The following is a 19,273-nucleotide window of genomic DNA, read 5'->3' as shown; positions in this document are numbered from 1 at the left end:
GTACTCGGACAGCGAGCTGTTGCAGACGGTGTATGGCGCCTGGTCAGGAGACACGTGGTTCATGGGAATACAGATCCTCTTATCCACGTTCTGGTCATGGAGGACGTGATGACGGTGGCTGAAAGGGGACAAACAGCATCAGTCTGCAGGATGACTTCACACCGGCGGCCTCTCAGAGATGGATGGAGACTTTCAGAAAACATTTTTTCTCTTAGAACAGTGGAGGAAAAGCAGCTTTAAGAAATACCCCTAAACAAGAGGACTAAGGCTGACTCCAGACCAGCTCCCGGTCACCTGATCTGCTGCCCACAGCCTCGGGACAGGTTGACCGTCAGCTGCCTGGTCCGGTTCAGACCAGCAGGTGTCACCGCTGACACCGAGGTGAACACAGACCAGAGCACAGCCGCTCAGCTCCAGTCACTCATCCACACACACACACACACACACACACACACACACACACACACACACACACACACACACACACAGGGCTGGGCGTTACCTGAAGGTGCCTCGCTCCACGTCCTGTCCTGACAGTCTGATGTGGATTCCCTCGTTCAGCAGCGATCCGAAGGCCATGTACTCTCCCAGAGCCCAGTCCACCGTCCGGTTGCGGATCATCTCACCTCGGCCCTTCAGGATACGGCTCAGACCTGAAACCACAACGTGGTCACGGAGTACCTGCAACCAGTTCTCAGTGGAAAATAAGTACAAAGATTAAGTGTGTGAAATGTTTCAGACCTCCGTGGATGGTGAAGTCCTCCACAGGGACGGAGGAGGCCACTTGTCCGATGTGGTTCAGGTTTTCTTCAGTCAGACCGGTAGAGGGGCAGCTCATGGACTTTGGCTGTCCGTCCAGAGTGAAGAAACCTGAAAACAACAACACATCAGCGGCCTGACAGAGAACCAGGAACACAGCCTGATCAAGACACTGAGGCCAGATCCAGATCCAGATCCAGATCCAGATCCAGATCCAGATCCAGACCTGGACCTGAGACCTGTTTGACAGAGGTCTCCAGACTCCAGTTCTGCTTCTGAATCGTCGAATGAACTCTGATTGGTCAGTGTAAACCCAGCCGAGGAGCAGCAGTTAACCCCCGCCCTCCCTCACCGGGCCATGGGGAGTCCAGCCAGTGCTTGATGTGGAGGATCTTCTCGTCTTTGGAGCGAGCGTACGCCTCCTCACAGATCTTATCATATTTGGAGATTTCTTCCTGCAAACAGAGACAGACACATGAAGACAAACCAGAAGAGCAAATTCAGCCTTCACGGAAATATTTCACTTCTCAAACGCTGCATGAGCAGACCGCGCCAACAAAAATGTCCCCTGAGTGTCCCCTAACGTCCGACTGCATCATACAAACAGCTGACGTCCCCCACAGGGACGACCAGGCTGGAATGTGAGGTGCTGATTGGTCAAGCACGAAGCTGTGTACAGCGTCAGTTTGAAGCATCACATGGAAACATATCGACTGTGTCATCTGTTAACCTGTGCAGCTGAACACAAGCAGCTCCTGCTCCTCCTCTGAGGGGAGCCACACGGCCTCCTGGGAGACGCTGAAACCTTTAGCCTGCTCGTGTTTGTGCTGTGTTGTTACCTCGTACTCCTGCCTGCTCACGGCGCCCTCTGCGATCAGTTTCTCGGCATACTTCTGCAGAACCGGCTTCTGCTTCTTGATCTGTTTGTACATCAGCGGCTGCGTGAACATCGGCTCGTCCATCTCGTTGTGACCCATCCGACGGTAACACACCTGCACACACAGCACGTCAATACATGGCTCGCTAACGTCGGGTGACACTGCTCACAGCTCAGGGAGCGCGCACTGACCAGGTCGACCACCACGTCTTTGTGGAACGTGGCCCTCCATTCGGCGGCCACCTTACAGACGTAGATGACGGCCTCGGGGTCGTCGGCGTTGACGTGGAAGATGGGAGCGTTGACGACTCGAGCCACGTCGGTCGGATACGGAGACGAGCGAGCCACGCGAGGATCCGTGGTGAAGCCGATCTGGAGACAGGACGTCAGAGAGGTCAGTGGTCTGTCCGACTGCTCGTCACTGAGGTCGTTCAGCGTCGGCCTGCGTTCGTTACCTGGTTGTTGACGACGACGTGCACGGTGCCGTGCGTGGTGTACGACGGCAGGTCGGACAGGTGGAAGGTCTCATAGACGATGCCCTGTCCTGCAAACGCTGCGTCTCCATGGAGCAGGATGGACATCACCTGAGAACACACACACACACACACACACACACACACACACACACACATATACACACACACACAGAAACTGCATCAAAGTGACTGTGTTGCTGTGTGTCGTTGTGATTCTGTGTGTTGCTGTGGAACAGGTGGAGGTGCAGGTGAGTGTAAAGGATCTGTGTCCTGTGGTCCAGCACCAGCAGGCTTCTGATGACTTAAGGTGTCCTGACTCGTCCTGTGGGTTCACTAAAACTCATGATGGCAGTACGTGAACGTTTCAGAGCGACTCTGACGGCCTTGTGGAACTAAACCTTTGTTGCTCTTCACCTCTGAGTCGGGATGTCAGTCTCACCCTTTTGCCGTCGTTGTCTCCGCAGTAGAACTGCTCGGCCTTGGTCTTGCCCTGCACCACGGGGTCCACGGCCTCCAGGTGAGAGGGGTTCGCCACCAGAGACAGGGTGATGTTCCTGTCGGTCACGCGGTTGATGCGGCGATGGTACATTCCCAGATGATACTTCACATCACCAGAGCCCTGAGGAGGAAAGGCAGCAGGTCAGTCGGCCTGGAAACACGAGGTGTGACTTCCTCCTTTTGGAGCCCCCTGCTGGCCACAGAGACTATGACCACTATGTCTGTCTTAAACCGGTCATGTTCAAAGCGCCTGTCCTTAAAAAACGTCGTCTGTTCCTGTTCACACACACAGACTCAGTGACTGAAATCGAAGCACACACACTTCGAAAAACTACATTTAAACTCTGACACTGCCGACACACTGACAGATGATACGGACGTCCACCGCCGTAACTAACTGCCTCTACAGCATCGCACAACGGATGAACGACCGTTTCCTCAAACTAAATGACGAGAAAACAGAAATTCTTAAAACTGGTACAAACAAACAGAGAAAATCTGATAAGTAAATGTGGAGGTCTGGATTTGATGTGTCAGCTGTGAAACGCTCAGACAGTCCGGCCTCGTCGGAGCGTGCTGGACCGTCATCCTGCAAGCAGGCCGGGCTGTTTACGGCGACAGGATAACGACAGCAGAAACAGTTCTGAGAGCAGTTAAAGTACCTCATCAGCAGCTTCCAGCTTGGAGTCAAACTGACAGAAAATCTGTTCCAGTTCTTTACGGATCACATTGGCCAGAACATTCAGACGACCCCTGAAAGAAGGCGTGACAAGCAATGAGGGAGGGAAGCACACAAACTGTGTGTGTGTGTGTGTGTGTGTGTGTGTGTGTGTGCGTGCGTGTGCGTGTGCGTGTGTTACCTGTGAGGCATGCCCATGATGACGCCCTCCACACCGTTCTCAGAGGATTTATCGATGATGGTTTTCAGAGCGGGGATCAGAGACTCACAGCCCTCCAGACCGAAACGCTTCTCTGCAGACCACTTCTTCTGCAGGAACTCCTCAAACCTGCACACGCACACACACACACACACACACACACACACACACTCTTAACAATCAATTTTTTACAATTTCTTTCTTTTTATTTTTATTTAAATCCTCACTCTTTTGTATATACTGTTTTGTTTCTCATCTGCATTGCACTTCTTATATTAATCTTTACTAATCTTTACTGATGCTGCTGTATTCTGAAATTTCCCCTCGCGGGACAAATAAAGGAATATTGATTGATTGATCAATGACTCCTCTCACAGACACACTTCATCATCCACCCGAGCTGCCTGACGGAGGCTGACAGTGGCTGACGGAGGCTGACGGAGGCGCGCTGAGGTGTTCACCTGGTGGAGCGGATCATTCGGGCCAGCAGCGTCCTCTTCTCCTCCAGAGTGAACTGCATCACACCTGGAGTCTCGAACTTCTGTCTGATCCACTGACACTGCTCCAGGTCGTTGATGAACATGAACTCCACGCCGATGTGCTGGCAGTAGGACATCTGAACCACAGACACGGCACAGGTGAGTCCTCAGGTGAGTTATTAACTGACACTTTTATCCAAAGTGACTCACATGACACTCAGTTATTACGAGCAAAGAGAAGAAGAGATGAAGCAAAGCATCTCCTGCTGAACGTCTACACACTGTGATGTTCACTTCATCTGACTCTGTACCTTGTAAACTTCGATATATTTATTTTGACCTCTTTATGCCACTGTGCTGCTTTTTGTAACCTGCTGGCTGTAACGACTAAATTTCCCCAGTGTGTTACACATGATCTGATTGGTCTATCTCGCTGTCAATCAACATATCAGCAACTCTGGTCCTTATGAACAAAATGAAGCGTCACGCTCGGCCGTAACGTCTCTCTGCATGTTGTTACAGTGATCTGAACAACACGTGGGCGTCAGAGTTTGGCTCATTCTCTCTGCTGCACAGTTCACTGAACATCTGTTGTTTATTGATTATTTATTGGTTAATTATTGGCTATGATGCTTTAATGAACTCTTGACATTCTGGGACCTTCATGAACCCATAAAGTCAGAAAAGTTAGCGACATGTCACTAACGCATTCGTTAGCATAAACGTTCATGCCGTTTACCTCCAGCCGGCGTATGATCTCCTTCAGCGGCAGGGCGCTCTCGGAGCCTCCGATGAAGGTGGTGGTGGGCAGCCGGAACACCTTGTCCAGGTCTGACTCATCCAGACCGTAGAAGCCTACGTGTCCCATGATGCACCACAGGATAGGGGGTGCAGGGAGGAGGGGGGAGGGTTTCAGGGAGAAAACAGAGGGAAGGAGGTGAGAAAAGGTTGAAGGATGCAGGGAGCAGACGCAAAAGAGACGGACAGACACGGACAGGCCGTGGACAGATGAAGACATGCATATATGAGTTAGTGATGCACGAATGAACGAGCATCAACAGAGAACATGCAGGACATTTTCTCAAAGCACAGACGGACATTAACCACGCAGACAGGAGCAGGTGAACAGAGGAGGAAAGAAGAGAGGACACGGGGAAGTGAAGCAGCAGCAGTCGACAAGCAGGAGGCGTGAGGAGCAGCGGCGGGGTCCGACAGTCAAAAAATAAAAGTAAGAGGAGACATCGTTAGTGAGCCAATCAGCAGGTTCATACAGCAAACCAGACATGACAGAGCTCAGATCAGTGTGGTGATAATCAATATTTCTCTTCCTGTTCAGACTCAAACCAGCAGTGAATGCTAACCGCTAACTGCTAACAGTTCAGTGTATCACAGCTGATTGATCTTCTTCCTCTGAGCTCCATTAAAACTCATCAGTGAGTCTCACTGTTCCTTCATCACCATGAACACACACACTGTGGTTTATTCTGACTCTCTCTCTCTCTCTCTCACACACACACACACACACACACACACACACACACACACACACACACACATTTGTGAGGTGACAGACGGACGCTGTTGGTTTGACTCTGCACATGAGAACTCATGACAAGAAGAAAATAGAGAATAACACCAGACTGATGCTTTAGCGAATAATAAATCAGGATTTCAGACTGAACTGTGAGCTGAAAATAGGACGCGAGCATTAAAAACGCTGCAGATCTGCGTCCATCACTCGTGGACGGAGGCAACGGTTTGTTCCAGGGTGAAGGCCCTGCTCCGCTAATGTCTTCTGAACTGCTTGAGACGTTTGACTAAAATCAGTTTGTTTTGGGTCAAAGTTCAATTCAGCTGAACCTCAGCAGCAGAGGCTGTAGCTTCGGTTCACACAGCTGCTCCTTCCACTGGAGATAATGGCTTCGCTCTGTGTGATCTGTTTGGCAGCAGATCTCTTCAGCTCTTATCTTATACTGGTACTTTAGAAAGGTGGCGAGAAGGTTTCCAGGCGTTTCAAACAGCCAGCACATGAGGAAACATGTTTCTACTGAGACTGAACGAGACAAGTCCACAGAAACAGTTCTGTAGGTTTTGTATAGTTGTTTTTTCTGGCAGTAAACGTTGAGATTGAGGAGACAGAAGAATCTCTACACAGTTTGAACTTCAAAATAGGAGTTTAACTCTGCTGTCCACACTTCATTACAGACGGCTGAGGACAGAACCAGGATCAGCGGATAAACAGCCACACGATCACACTGTCAGAGCTTGTTTCTGGAAACCAGGAGGGCAGAAGAATCAGAGCTGAGGTCAGAGGTCATCAGGACTGAGACCACAGCATCAACTGAGGAGTGAGTCTGGATGGCAGCGGTGCAGACACACTGAGCATCAACACACAGCAGCACACACACACTGAAACACACTGTCTGTCTGAGCTTCATCACTGAGTCGAGTTCACCTGTGTTCAGCCACGACTCCTCAGGATCTGAACCTACAGGTGTATCCTTCTATCTGGCTGCTGATCGGCCCATTCAAAACATCCTGTCCTTCAAAACCTTGCTCGTGTCCTCGGGCCTTTTGTGGCGAGTCTCTGAGTAAACTCTGTCAGCAGGTTAATGAATCTCATTCTGTGAAGAGCGCTGACGCTGTCGGGGTGAGCAGCCGTTTCCTCCAGTGCTGCCTGACGACTCGGTTTGTTCGCTCACTGTTGTTTACTCCGAGTGTTCAACACCTCTGCCGGGCTGCTATCAATAACAGATGTGTGAGTGTTAATTAGAAACAGTTACAGAGTTTGTCCACCAGAGAGCGCCGACAAGTGGATTTTTACACTTTAAAACACCTGAAATAACAACATTCAAGGTGTTGATGTCTAAACGTCATGTGACGTCTGTTGATTAAGTTCTTGAGGGTACGAAAATGAATCAAAGTGAAAAATTCAAACGGGGAAAAAGTGAATGCTTCATGATGAACTAAAAAGAGTTTTTCTGCTGTTTTCTGCACTGACGTCATCCAGACTCACACCATCATTCTGCATTTATGAGTCCACTTGACCTCTGCTGACCCCTTTAAGTCTGTAAGACAAGACTGAGGGTGAATCGTCAACAACCTGAGAGGAAAAAGGAGCCTGAGAGCCTCCTGGTTTAGGGACTGTTCAAGATGTTAATAAAACAGAAATGAAAAAGCTCCTCTTCCCCACAGAGAACGGCGATGTGTTCATGGCAGCAGGGATGACTGAGCGGGAACATGAGTGACATGTTGGGGGGTTAAACACATTTAATCTGTTATTTTCAACTCCAAACCTATTATGTAACAGGAGTGACATGTTATGAAGGAGAGGACAGAGATGAGAGAGAAGAAGGAGGAGGAGGAGGACGAGGATGGGTTTTTGTAGGAAAAGCCGTGATGTTGAGGAGAACGCCGTCGTCTTTGACCTCAAATATAAATCATACTACAATCCTGCAGTGTCCTTAAATCCACCACACGACAACCGTAAATGTTTCCTGTTAGGCTCAGTGAGCAGAAAACACTCAATCAGAGGGCTGAGCCAGGCGGACCGACAGCTGATTCAGCCAATGGGAGAGCCGACACAGGTTATAAAACTCGTCCGATGAGCTGAGCAGCAGGAGGGAGCACAGTCACAAAACAACCACACACCCGACAGCCAAGCTGGCCAATCAAGAAGCAGCGTGTGTCTACAGACAGCAGGCAGACGTTCACGTTCCTCACCCCCTCCTCCTCTGAAGAGGGGGAGGGGGTGAGGAAAACTCAAAGAGGAGGACGCTCCTCCACTAACAACACATCTCAGCCGAGGCCTTTTCAAGGCAGACACAAACAGCAGCTTTCTGGTCTTTACCGCTCCGCCTGCAGCCGACACTCAAGTGTGACTGGCAGTCTGACTCTGAAACACACAGTCACAACACGCATTCACTTATTCACCGTCACAGGGTCAAAACACATGAGCACATGAGCACAGGTTCACAGCCGCAGCGCTCAATGCCGTCACACTTCTGCTGTTACTCCTACCGACTGACAAAGGTTGTTTCAGATCCTACACGCTGAGAGACACTCCAGGAGTTTGACATGTCCCACAGCTGACAGACAAGCTGTCTCTCCACTTTTCGTCCAACCAATCATGAAGCTTTCTGAGGCATAATAATTTTATCTCAAGTATTTCAACTAAGTTCCTGCGTGAAGTAGAAAGTACCATAATAGAATCAATAGAGAGCATCCAGCACTAGAATTATGTACCAGGCCTGAGCTGATCTCCAGACATCAGACAGATGTTGTGTCTGTGCATCAAAGAAGACGTGAACTGAACAGTCAACACTGCAGACTGTCAGGCTAAAACTGAGGAGGCCCAAAACATGGGAGCAGAGCAGAAAACAGACAGGACGATCTGAAAGGAGATCAAAATTAAGAATGAAGGAGAAAGAAAGCCAGAGAAGAAGAGATGAAGAGACAAAAACAGGTCCGGTTCAGAGCAGCTAAAGGAGACTGAAGCCTCGCACCGCCTGAAACATCATACAAGCTAACACGGCTAAACAACACAGGCTGAACACTTCCTGTCAGTGATGCACATGTTTTTAATTTCCTACTTGTTCCATTTCATCCATTTTTAATCCAGGAACACCAAGACACTTCTTTTCACTTTATTTATTTTCCTCTTTTTTTGGCAAAGCTCTGAAAGCTTTTAGGATAATGGACACGTGTGGAAGTTCATCACTGAGACACAAACAGGACATTTCAGCCGGTGTTGTAGGTCAAACTTACAGCGCGACACGAGGAAATGATTTTTAAACGCATGGCCACAGCTGACTAAAACTAACACGAGCTCAATACTTCTCAAGACGAAGCTCAACTGTCTCAGCTTCACCATAACTGCTCACTTGATTTTAAACCTTACATGTGACGTCTGTGCACCTTTTCCTTCTTTTACACACACAATTTTGCCTCCTGATTTTTATTCATTGTGAAGAAGTGTTCTATAAATAAAGTCTATTTGCTTTACTCAGATGAGGGAAGGAAAAATGTTTTTTTAAGTTTCACCTGAGCTTAAAAATCCACCTGATGTTATAATGTTTGTTTCCATAAATCATGTTTGGTAAGTAAACAGTATAATAAAACTGGATATCATGGTTTGAAAGCTGCAGTCCTTTTTATCTGCAGTAAAATTAAAAAACTAAATGTTCATAAAACAAACAAACACACGTCGGGCTGCCTGAAAGTAATCACACCCTGCAGGGTTATTCAAGTACTGAACGCAGTATTACGAGGTGCTGAATTCTTGAAATGAACTGAGACGACACTTCAATCTTTTTGTGGCCACAGTTAAAAATGATCTTCTGACGTCACCTTGTAGGCTCCATATGAACTCACAGACAGCTCATCTATCAGGACTTCTACTGACTATTCCACCGTTTACTGCATACAGAAGGGTGCTAGCAGCAGCTAGAAACTAACCAAGCTAACGACACCGACCAGGACACACAGGAGACATTCAGAGGTCAGAGGGACAGCGGCTTCATCCACAACACCCCAGCAAACATCCTTCATTCAGCTGTTTGTTATCTTTAAATGAGTCTCTGAGTTTCCTCACAATGTCTCCTGTGTGCTGAGGCCTTAAAGGGACATTTCACTCTGGTTCAATGTCTGATATCACCAAATGAACTCAACCTTTCCACAGGAGTGAACAACGGCAAACATCAGATCTGACTGAGAAAGAAAAGGACGCAGCTGCTCGTGAAAATATTTCCAGAGCTCACAAAGTGAAAGGCTGTTTGTCTGAATCACATTCTGAGCGAACCGGTTTTAGATTTAAGTCAGGATCTGATCTCTGGATTAACTCATTTCCCCTTCTTTATTGAGAGAAACGAGTTCTCAGGTGATTTAGAGTGACTCTGCTTACATTAGTGTGTGTATAATTAACATACAGAGGCCTGGTTATCCATGTCTGTGTATACAGGACTACGACACTGCTCAGCTCTCTGACTGGAGCAGGTGAGACTTTAACTCCTTCACATCCAGCCAATCTGCACCTGCGCCGACTGAGCTTTCCAGGGCCAAACTGATATCTGTATGCCTCAATATCTGTAGGAACAAAAGGTGAATCCTGGTCTACAAAGTCTATTTTGCACTCTGTCACTATTTTAATGTCGAGCCTTGTCTTTATGCGAAAACTAGTCCAGCGGTGGTGACTATGTGTGCCCCAAGCCGCCATTGTTGGCGGGAAAACATTCAAGAGCTCCTGCAGAAACACTTTTGATAAAAGCAAAGACACTGAACCAAATGAAATATTGCTTTTTATCCCCCCTCCAGTGCAGCGACCTCCACAGGGGGCTCAGGATGTCAGAAACTGATCCTGCAGGAAGTCTTTCTGACATCCTGAACTTCCTGCAGACGTGCACAGTACTGCAGCGAAAATACTCACTAAAGATGAACTACTGTCTTCACAGCACTGCGCAGTGACACAACAGCAATGTCGTTTCTCGTACCTCCTACCGTTAGGATTCTCAGCCTCTCCTTGAACACAGCCACGTCTGGAAGGTCACCAGCAGGGGGCAGCAAAGGGAGAGACACCCGGAAACCATTAGTGACCTGCTTAAATTCGACATCCACGGCCATTTTATACCACTGCCAACAACCGTCTACAGCTAAATCACACAGCACAACACCAGCCCCAACATCTCAACATCTCCACCACCGTTCATTGACAGGAAGAGTCCAGAGGTTCGCTTTAGAAAAGCTGTGATTTTGGAGTAAAGTGGTGGAGAAACAGAGACGCAGTTAACACCATGCTGAGGTTAAAGTCCTCAATACAGAAGCCACACCACAACCAACCCACACTGAGGGTTTTCCCAAATGAAGCCATTCTGCACAGGTCACCTTCACTACAGCAGGGACGGGACTAATTCCTGAGCAGCCCGAACACAGAGCTCAACGCTCTGTTTTCACTACAAACTTTAAATACTTGTCCACACACCAGAGAGTCTGCTCTCACACAGATGTCTCACATTCTGTCTGCAGCACCATCAGTCGATCATCGTGACAGTCATGGAGTATTTTCAGCATGATGGACTGAACTGTGCTCATGTCAGATGGTGAATCAGTATTTTCACTTCACAAAAAGCAGACAGTCGCAGGCAATGCTAAAGCTAATTTGCAGTTAGTGGCAGTCTGAGCCAAGAGAGCCCAGAGTCCTTTAGTTAGTCTGGTTTTAAAGCTTTGAAAGGCTGCACACCTGATTTTTTCACCAAGTAAAACAAATGGCTAGAAAAATAAAAAAAACAAAAATAAATAACCAATCAGAGCTCTCTACGCCACAGCTTCTGAGCTGACCTTCAGAGGAACGAGGCTGCTGATTGGTTAGAGCAACACAGCCTGCTTTCAAAACACAAAACTGATGAACCTAAACACCATGTTAGACTAAATGATGATGAGGTGAAATGAGATCGACTCTGTCTGTCAGGTTAGCCGCTAACTAGCCAATCAGCTAAATGAACTACAGATGAAACAAAATAACTGAAGAATTATTTCCTGCATTTTTTCTGGAATATTGTTGTCCTGAAACTCATCAGTGAACATCTATAAAAGACAGATTTACCAGATAACCATGAAAAATAAAAACACAACAGTTTTGAGTTTTTATGCTTTTTCTGTCCTGTTAATCAGCTTCCTCAGATTAATTTGTGACTGTGACTGTGTGTGTGTGTGTGTGTGTGTGTGTGTGGGGCTATGACCCACTATGACAGACTGTCCATGTAGAGACACAAATGGACAATAAGAAGGACGCACGTCTCTGCTTTGTGGCATGGTGTTCTTCACTTTGGCCAATCTATGACTTTCTTAGATAAGCGCACCTCATTCTCGACTGTCACTACAACATTCATACATGAATAGGAAACTATTTGGCTCAGTCAATATTAAGATTCCCATTAGAAAACAGTGGTGACCAAGGGCAGAGCTGGTCAACAGCCTCAGTGTCTTTACAGCCATCAGCCAACAGAAATAAACCAGAAGTTTCTAATGCAACAAGATAACAAGGCCACAGCTGAGAGCTAAAAAGTCAAAGCAGAAGCCAAACAACAAAAAGCAAAACGACAGCAGCAGGTTTCTGCCACCAAAGCAAAGATGCTGCAGATTCCAGAGCAGCAAAACCCACAGGGTTAGCATGAAGCTAACAGCCCAACACCAACTCATCCAAATACTGATAACAGTATTATCGTGCTGGGGTCAAGCGTCTGCCAAAGGATGGCAGCCTGATCTGAAATCACCTCAGAAACTCTTAATGTCTCAGTCGACTGGAGTCGTTCTGGAGGTGACATGGAGCGACAGAAGCTCACACTTTGACTTTTTCTTAGTACAGAATCTCTCTGAAGGATCCAGAACAGGAACTAACTAAACCTTAAAACGAAATCTTCAAGGTCGAGCATGAACTTTTAATCTCAGCTTCTAAAGGAAACGTGGACAAGAAGTAGGTCAGGAATAACCTCCATCTAACTACCATAAAATCCTATCTTTCTTTGAATGACGTCTCAATGTTGTTATCATTTTGTCCTGGCCCAAAAGAAAGGAAGTCTTTTTGTTCCAGCCCACATGTCGTGGTTGTTCCTTTATAACCAGGTGTAAAAGGTTAAATCCAAACACCTGAGGGCCAAATTTATTTCTGCACAGCAAATCCAATTAAGATCTCTCTCAACAAACCTATAAAACAACTTGACCCAGGTTCTGAGGACATTTCGCAGAAGCTTACAGTCCTTCACGGGGACCAATTCACATCGTCAGTGAAGAGAATGGCTCCACTTTTAAGGTTAAAAACCAATAAAGTTTCAGAAACATTCAGCGTACACAAGAAAGTCCACATGTCCACAAATATCTAACAAAGATTTAGGACTTAGATTTAGTTCAAGAGACATTTGTTGTGTACAAGAAGGTTTCAGAAACTGTTTTTTTCAATTATACCACCTTGTTGGTTTAGGTTTGGAAACATTCATCATATACGAATATGTTCCAGGAACATTTGAGTTTCAGGTTTTGTTAAGAGTCCTGAAACATTCACCGTACACGAGAACGATGAAGAACAGTTCAGCTCAGAACAAAGTTTTAGACTTTATTGTACAAGAAATTTTTCTAATGTACAATAAAGTCTCAGTTCAAGACAAACTCACAGAAACATTCCCAGAACAAGAAACTTGGACACACGTCCCCCGACTAGCCAAAGATTTAGAAAGAGCCGGGCTGCGAGGCAGACCAGGAGAAAACAGCAGGAACAGGGAAGTAAAAGACGTTCTGGTTGTTTTCCAGGGTTTAGCTCCTCACCCAGCTTGTCGGAGGAGGTGATAATGTCAGTGGGGACACACGAGTCCAGATCGGCGTCCATGATGCCGAGAGGGTCCAACTGGGCCACATGGTGCCCTCGGATCTACAGGGAGTGACAACAGCACAGAGCCCACCCAGGACAGGAGGAGGGGATGGAGGTGGAGGAGCGAGGAGGAAGAGGATAGGACGGAACGAAATGAAGGAGAGGGTGAAGAAGAAGAGAATGAAATGATGGGGGGAACAAGATGCAACGAAACAGGCGAAACAGGGAGGCGGGAGGAGGTGGAGAGCCGCGTGGATGAGAAGCAGGACGGGGTGGAGGATTTAGAAAGGAAAGATAAAGAAGAGGAGGAATGCCAAAAAAGAGGCAAAAAGGTCAACATCGAGACAGGATTTGATACAAAATCAAGGAAAGAAGAGGTTGGACAACAGCAGGGTGAGAGTATAAAAAGAGGAAAACGACCAAAGAAAGGAGGAATTGACAAAAGGAGGAAGGAGAGAGGGAAGAGCGAGAGAGAGACAGAGAGAGAGAGAGAGAGAGAGAGAGAGAGGGAGAGAGAGGGGGGGTGGGAGGGAAGAGCAACATTAACACCACAGGCTGGAAGCAGTTTGTTTGTTTTTCAGCTCTGGCGTTCTCACCGACATCCTGGAAGCCGGTATTGACCGGAGCATCATCAAAATTCACACAGCTGATTCCCAGAGGATCCAACTGGGCATTGTGATGCCCCATCACCTAAACATACACCCAGCACAGACACAGACACACAGCTGGTTATCACAATATAAACAACGCTGACAGGCATGCCTGACCACTGGAGGTCTTCACAGGTCCACGTAACGGGGGGCTGACACAGGACTCCAGTCTGACCCAGTCCAGAGTACATCTTATTCAGGCTAATCAGGTCCAGGTGGGGTCCTGTTGCATTGCTGTGGCTCTCAGCTCTGCTGTTGGTCTGGTTCCTCTTTTTGAGCCAAATGTATTTTGGACCAGGTCGAATTTTCCTCAGGTCTGTTCCAGACTGGGTCTGTTACACTGATGAGCACCAGTAATCCTGCTGGGTTTACTGGAGATCAACTGTCAACTATCAACATCTGCAGGTTTGGGAACAATTTATCTACCGGCCTGTGAGGAAAATGTTCGCATGAACTGTACGAAAAATGAACGTTGCACCAATCTGGCAGCCCCAATACTGTTAATGACACCGTTTCTTCATCGATGTTATCATAAAACTAAGATTTACCTCGACTACAGAGCGTACCTCGCCTTGTATTAGAGACAGGCCTTTATTTCTAATTCCCTGTTTGATTAAAAAACAAAAGGTAACTATATTTGATGCATTACATTCATGCTCTATAAAAATGAGAGGAATGTGAGGTATAAAGACTTTAAATTTGGGAAAAAGGCACAAAAAGATACTCAGTTATCAGAATTGTTGGATTAAAAATGATACTGTGATGATCCACTCGTAACTAGAAACACTGCACATGTTCACAGGAGGGACGACTGAGGACGATGAAGAAGGTGAGACTAATCAGCGTGAGGAACGCAGCTTCTTGCTTTGGACGACGGTGATTTGTGGGGTATATTTGACCTGTTCATACATTCATTTTGTCCTCCTGATTAAAGCTGTCAGGGACGTTAACGTTAGGGAAATGATCCAACTCTGATCTTAAAACATGAATCTGCTGACGGTCGGTCGATCAGGAGCTGCCAGGTACACTTCTGCAGTCACACCTTGTGTTTCTCACTTTGAGAAGCTGATGTTGGTAAAATCCAACTTTGCGTCAGTTTTATCCAGTGCTGTTCTCTACAGGTTCAACTCTGATCAGTCTCATCTGCTCAGGTCTGTTTCAGATCAGGTTTCTTTCTGTGAAAATCAACTTAGACACACAATGCTGGACCTGTAAGGACCTCCATGAGCTACATCAGTAGGAAGCGTTTCTCAACCTTTCGAGCACGATACCCAAAACCTTTCATGACACCAGCAACTACAGAGGAGTCAAGATTTCATGTAATATTTCACAGTAAGAGCGTGAGGGGAGCTCCACTGTTGTTCTATACAGAAATATACATCTCCACCATAAACCTATTCATTTTTCAAACTACTAAAAAACATCAATCACAAAATTCTGATCATGTGACTCCATGTGGGGTCCCGAGCCCAAGGTTAAGAAACTCTTTTAGTATTAAAAGTGACCAATCAAAAGAGATGATTATGTAAAAACTTTATGATAATAATTCAATTTAATGACCACTTAAAGATCCCACCCTAACAAATAGAAATAGAATCGAAAAATAATAGAAAACAAAGAACAAATAAGGATTTAAAACACAGTTTCATGAATGACAGGCATCTGTTTGCTCTCCTGAGCTCATCCTGGGGGGAAAAAGACAAGTTAAAAATCACATTACACAGCCATGAATGATCTGACAGGGAGAAGTCAGGATCCAGAAACATGGATGAGAAAATAAAACATGGTTTTCAGTTTTTATTCAATTCAATTCAATTCAATACTCCTTTATTAGTCCCGCGAGGGGAAATTCCAGCTTTTAGGAATAAATCTTCAAATAAACAAGAGATTGACTATTACAAGAAGAATCTTAATTTGAATATTGCATTAAGTTTAATCTTGTGGAAATAAAAACTACACAGAGCAACCACTCGAAAGATATTCAACTTCAGGTTAAACCTGTTGAGTGGAGGCTTAAACTAAACCAACAGTTCAGTGGCTCAGTGGTTCCAAACGGTTTGTCTGTGGCCCCATACACAAGCAGAAGCAGAATTATGTCTTCTTCTGCTTCCTCTTCTTCTAACCTTCCCATGGTAACGTCACACCTTCTGTTTACATGCCCAAAGCATCACGAGAAGCCATAAAAACTTGATTTTGGTGAACTGGCCCTTTATGACATATTGGAGTCTGGGATATGGCACCAGGTCCCATCAGAGCAGCCCTCAGTTTCCTGCCTTACACACTGCAGATCGTAATGAGCAGTGATAAACATACGACCTGTGTGTGGAGTGTGTATCTGTTTCATAAACACTGAACGGAACCACCATGACATCAGTTATTGGTTTCCAGTTTGGAAAATATGGCAGAAACCATCCTGTTTTTTTGTTTTCTTTTTTAGCCAGAAGTGACCATATCTGGACGAGAGGGCGGAGCTAGGGCACTGCTAGGCCACTATCCTGATTGGATGTGAGTCAGAACCGAGGACTCGGCGTGGTAGCCATTTGTCGATCATGCTCAGCCACGCCCTGAACGTACCCTGATTTACTGACTGTTTTACTCTCAATGGAAACTGTCAAAAGAGCGAGAAGTAGGATCATAAGCTCACATACAATCAGACCTCTTTTTTGCAACCAGTGGAGTCGCCCCCTGCTGGCCATCACCTGGCACTTTCACACTGACTTCGCCTTTCAGACCCGGAAGCTCCGTCCACTATTTATGCTGCCTACACAGTGTACGAGTACCTGATAGGCCCTGATGAGGGACTGGACAGCCAGGTGATCCTCCACCAGCTTCTCCACGTTGGGCTGAGCTCCAACCAGGGAGGAGAGCTGAGGCGCGACGAGGCCGGACGCTGCCGACAGACCCAGAGGAGACTGGTAGGCAGCACCTGGAGGAGCGCCGGCGTTAGCGTTCCTGAAAAATACATCCCACGACTGGAGGAGGAGGAGGAGGAGGAGGAAGGATCCATGGGGGGGAAGAGTGGAGGGGAAAGAGATGGAAGGAGACAAAATGAGAAGACTTTTAATAAAATGACAGAAGACCACCCTGTGAGTCTTCAGCAGGTTTGTCCAGCTGGTCCTTTTCGATTGAACTATATGTCCTCAAATTAATAGCACTTAGGAAGACATGATGAAGACAGGTTGTTAGAAAAGGTTGTCCTGATCCAACACTTCTATTAACCAACACGACACATCTAAAATCAGACAGAACGACATTCAATGACTGTTCCTGAGATGCTCGGTACACAGAGTGAAACTGTCTAAACACTGAACAAAGAGCACAACGCGTGAAATGTTGATTAAACATGAATCTGACACACTGAAAGAGAAGCTACGTTCTAAATGTGACTCAAGTCTTTTTACACAAACTTTGACCTTTTCATGAAACCGGTTTCAGTTAGCTCCACCTCAACCAGACAGAACAATGAAACGCCGCCTTTATGTTCATGAGTCAGCTAATCATTATCCAGTGATATAATGTATAATACCACTGCATGATGAGTACTTTATGTACATTATGCAGGTATTACCTCTTTACTTTTACTTACATAACTTTCTGAATGCAGGACTTTAACATATATTTCCACACTGTGGTATTCGTCCTTTGACCTTAGTTATAATCCTTTCCATCAAACCCAAAACTTAATAGCTTTTAATGGCTGACACTCTTCCTGCTATTGCCATTAAATGCATTTACATGTATCCTCTGTATGTACTAGAAAAGGATCTGAGCACTCTTCCAGCGCTGGCAAATACTTTTATTTTTTGCTGAAGGCGGCTCTTCCAGCTTCAGTTTTCTGGGAAAATCCCTTCACTTTCTTCTGGTGAACATAAACCGCAGGATGAGTCAGCCTGGTTTAATCAAACCCACCCAAAAACACAGTTCACAGCCACAGACTACATGCCAACCTGCCTCCCAGTGTCCCACAGTAATCCCTTTCCAATGAGATGAAGGAGAAATCATTTCTCAGCTCAGACACAGAGAGTTCATATTCTGTTTTATAACAAAGTGCTCGCTGAGCCCGTAGCTGCGTGCTAATAACCAAGTGCATCATTCTTGGGTAGTGAAGTCAGTCCTTCCAGCACCACAGAAAAACAACTTTCCAAGTGATTTATTACCTTCTGTATTTTCCATTCCTTCTAAATTAACTCTGACTCTTAAAACCGTTAATTAAACGCAGTCACTGCGAAGCAGATATGTTGACTGAATGTTGGTAGAAACTCGGCTTCATGTTTCTTGCTCTATGACTCTTTTAACCAGCAGCACATGTAGTCGTTTGAGGCTGCTGGGCTCCAACTGGTCGCACTGTTTTGATCCACATGATCCAGCAGCTCCAGTCAACAAGCAGAAACTGACATTAAACCTGTGACGCCATTCCAGCTCGAAACTGCTGCTTTCAGTTTTAATGGGGGGAAATATCTGCATTTGAATATTTACTTAATCTACGTGTGCGAATCATTTCACTTCAGACACTTTGAGGGTCAAAACACAGCAGGATTCACTTAAAGCCTGAACATTTACAGGTTGCGTTACTGTTTGTTCTGCTGGTCAACCTGTTGAATTTGGTGTTAGCATGTTCCGCGGCTAATGTAGCTAATAGCGTCTACTGTAGGCCCACCGGCTGGAGCACGTTAGACTTAAAAGTTCAAGCTGAAAGACACTTGAGAAAGTTTCACTCACTGAGGAAAGCCATGAGATGTGGCTGAAAGTGTTCACGAGGCCAGAAAGGAACGTCCAGAGTTACGACCGGTTTTGTCTGTTTTTAAACTTTAGTTGGTGAGTTTTTGAACGTAGGGCCGTCAGATTGGAGACGTTTTCTGGGAACTCAGCGAGGGCTAGAAGAAGCAGGGTTAGGAAGAAGAAGGACAGAAAAAAAAAACTAAACCACAAGACCTCAAGTGACTAACAGGACGTATCTGACTCACTCCTTCAGTACACTGCTGTCCAACCTCTTTGCAACTCATGTCTCTTTAGTGTCAAGCAGAGAATGTGCCTAAGACTCTTCTTTTATGTGTCCCTGAACAACTACAAACATATAAAGATCTATTAAGTCAAGAAGGGACATGAACTGCCAGCCTGATTTGTTGTGTTTAGAGAATCCATCGAAAGCTCTAACTGCACTTGTTTCTGTCCAAACAGAGTTTATCAGTCTTAATATAATCCAATCACAGTGCTGTAAGACAGACTTCACAGGTGTGTGGTGACGGACAGGTGCAAACACACCAGTGTCTCTGCTGTGAGTTAATGCAGACTCATCATTTG

The 19,273-nt window shown here is 46.1% G+C and overlaps 1 protein-coding gene across 4 annotated transcripts in view; it reads right to left on the bottom strand.

Annotated features, from left to right (window-relative positions):
• ogdha (oxoglutarate dehydrogenase a) overlaps positions 1-19,273 on the bottom strand; it is a 28,206-nt gene that overhangs the window by 4,704 nt on the left and 4,229 nt on the right. For 2 of the 4 annotated variants that reach the window (XM_076729912.1, XM_076729913.1), the window contains exons 3-17: positions 16,753-16,944; positions 13,280-13,382; positions 10,456-10,500; positions 4,707-4,822; positions 3,950-4,104; positions 3,471-3,617; positions 3,273-3,363; positions 2,552-2,731; positions 2,092-2,220; positions 1,829-2,008; positions 1,599-1,751; positions 1,112-1,214; positions 742-870; positions 503-653; positions 1-118 (exon numbers count right to left, since the gene is read on the bottom strand). The exon at positions 1-118 is cut by the window's left edge and continues 10 nt beyond it. In XM_076729912.1, the coding sequence (XP_076586027.1) occupies positions 1-118; positions 503-653; positions 742-870; positions 1,112-1,214; positions 1,599-1,751; positions 1,829-2,008; positions 2,092-2,220; positions 2,552-2,731; positions 3,273-3,363; positions 3,471-3,617; positions 3,950-4,104; positions 4,707-4,822; positions 10,456-10,500; positions 13,280-13,382; positions 16,753-16,944 (1,992 nt within the window). Of the gene's footprint in view, positions 119-502; positions 654-741; positions 871-1,111; positions 1,215-1,598; positions 1,752-1,828; positions 2,009-2,091; positions 2,221-2,551; positions 2,732-3,272; positions 3,364-3,470; positions 3,618-3,949; positions 4,105-4,706; positions 4,823-10,455; positions 10,501-13,279; positions 13,383-13,918; positions 14,013-16,752; positions 16,945-19,273 lie in introns of all 4 variants that reach the window. The other 2 variants (XM_076729915.1, XM_076729914.1) reach the window with 2 other exon arrangements.

The sequence above is a fragment of the Chaetodon auriga genome, chromosome 5, assembly GCF_051107435.1.
Source record: "Chaetodon auriga isolate fChaAug3 chromosome 5, fChaAug3.hap1, whole genome shotgun sequence".
Taxonomy (NCBI): Eukaryota; Metazoa; Chordata; class Actinopteri; order Chaetodontiformes; family Chaetodontidae; genus Chaetodon; species Chaetodon auriga.
This window is presented reverse-complemented; position numbering and strand designations above follow the sequence as displayed.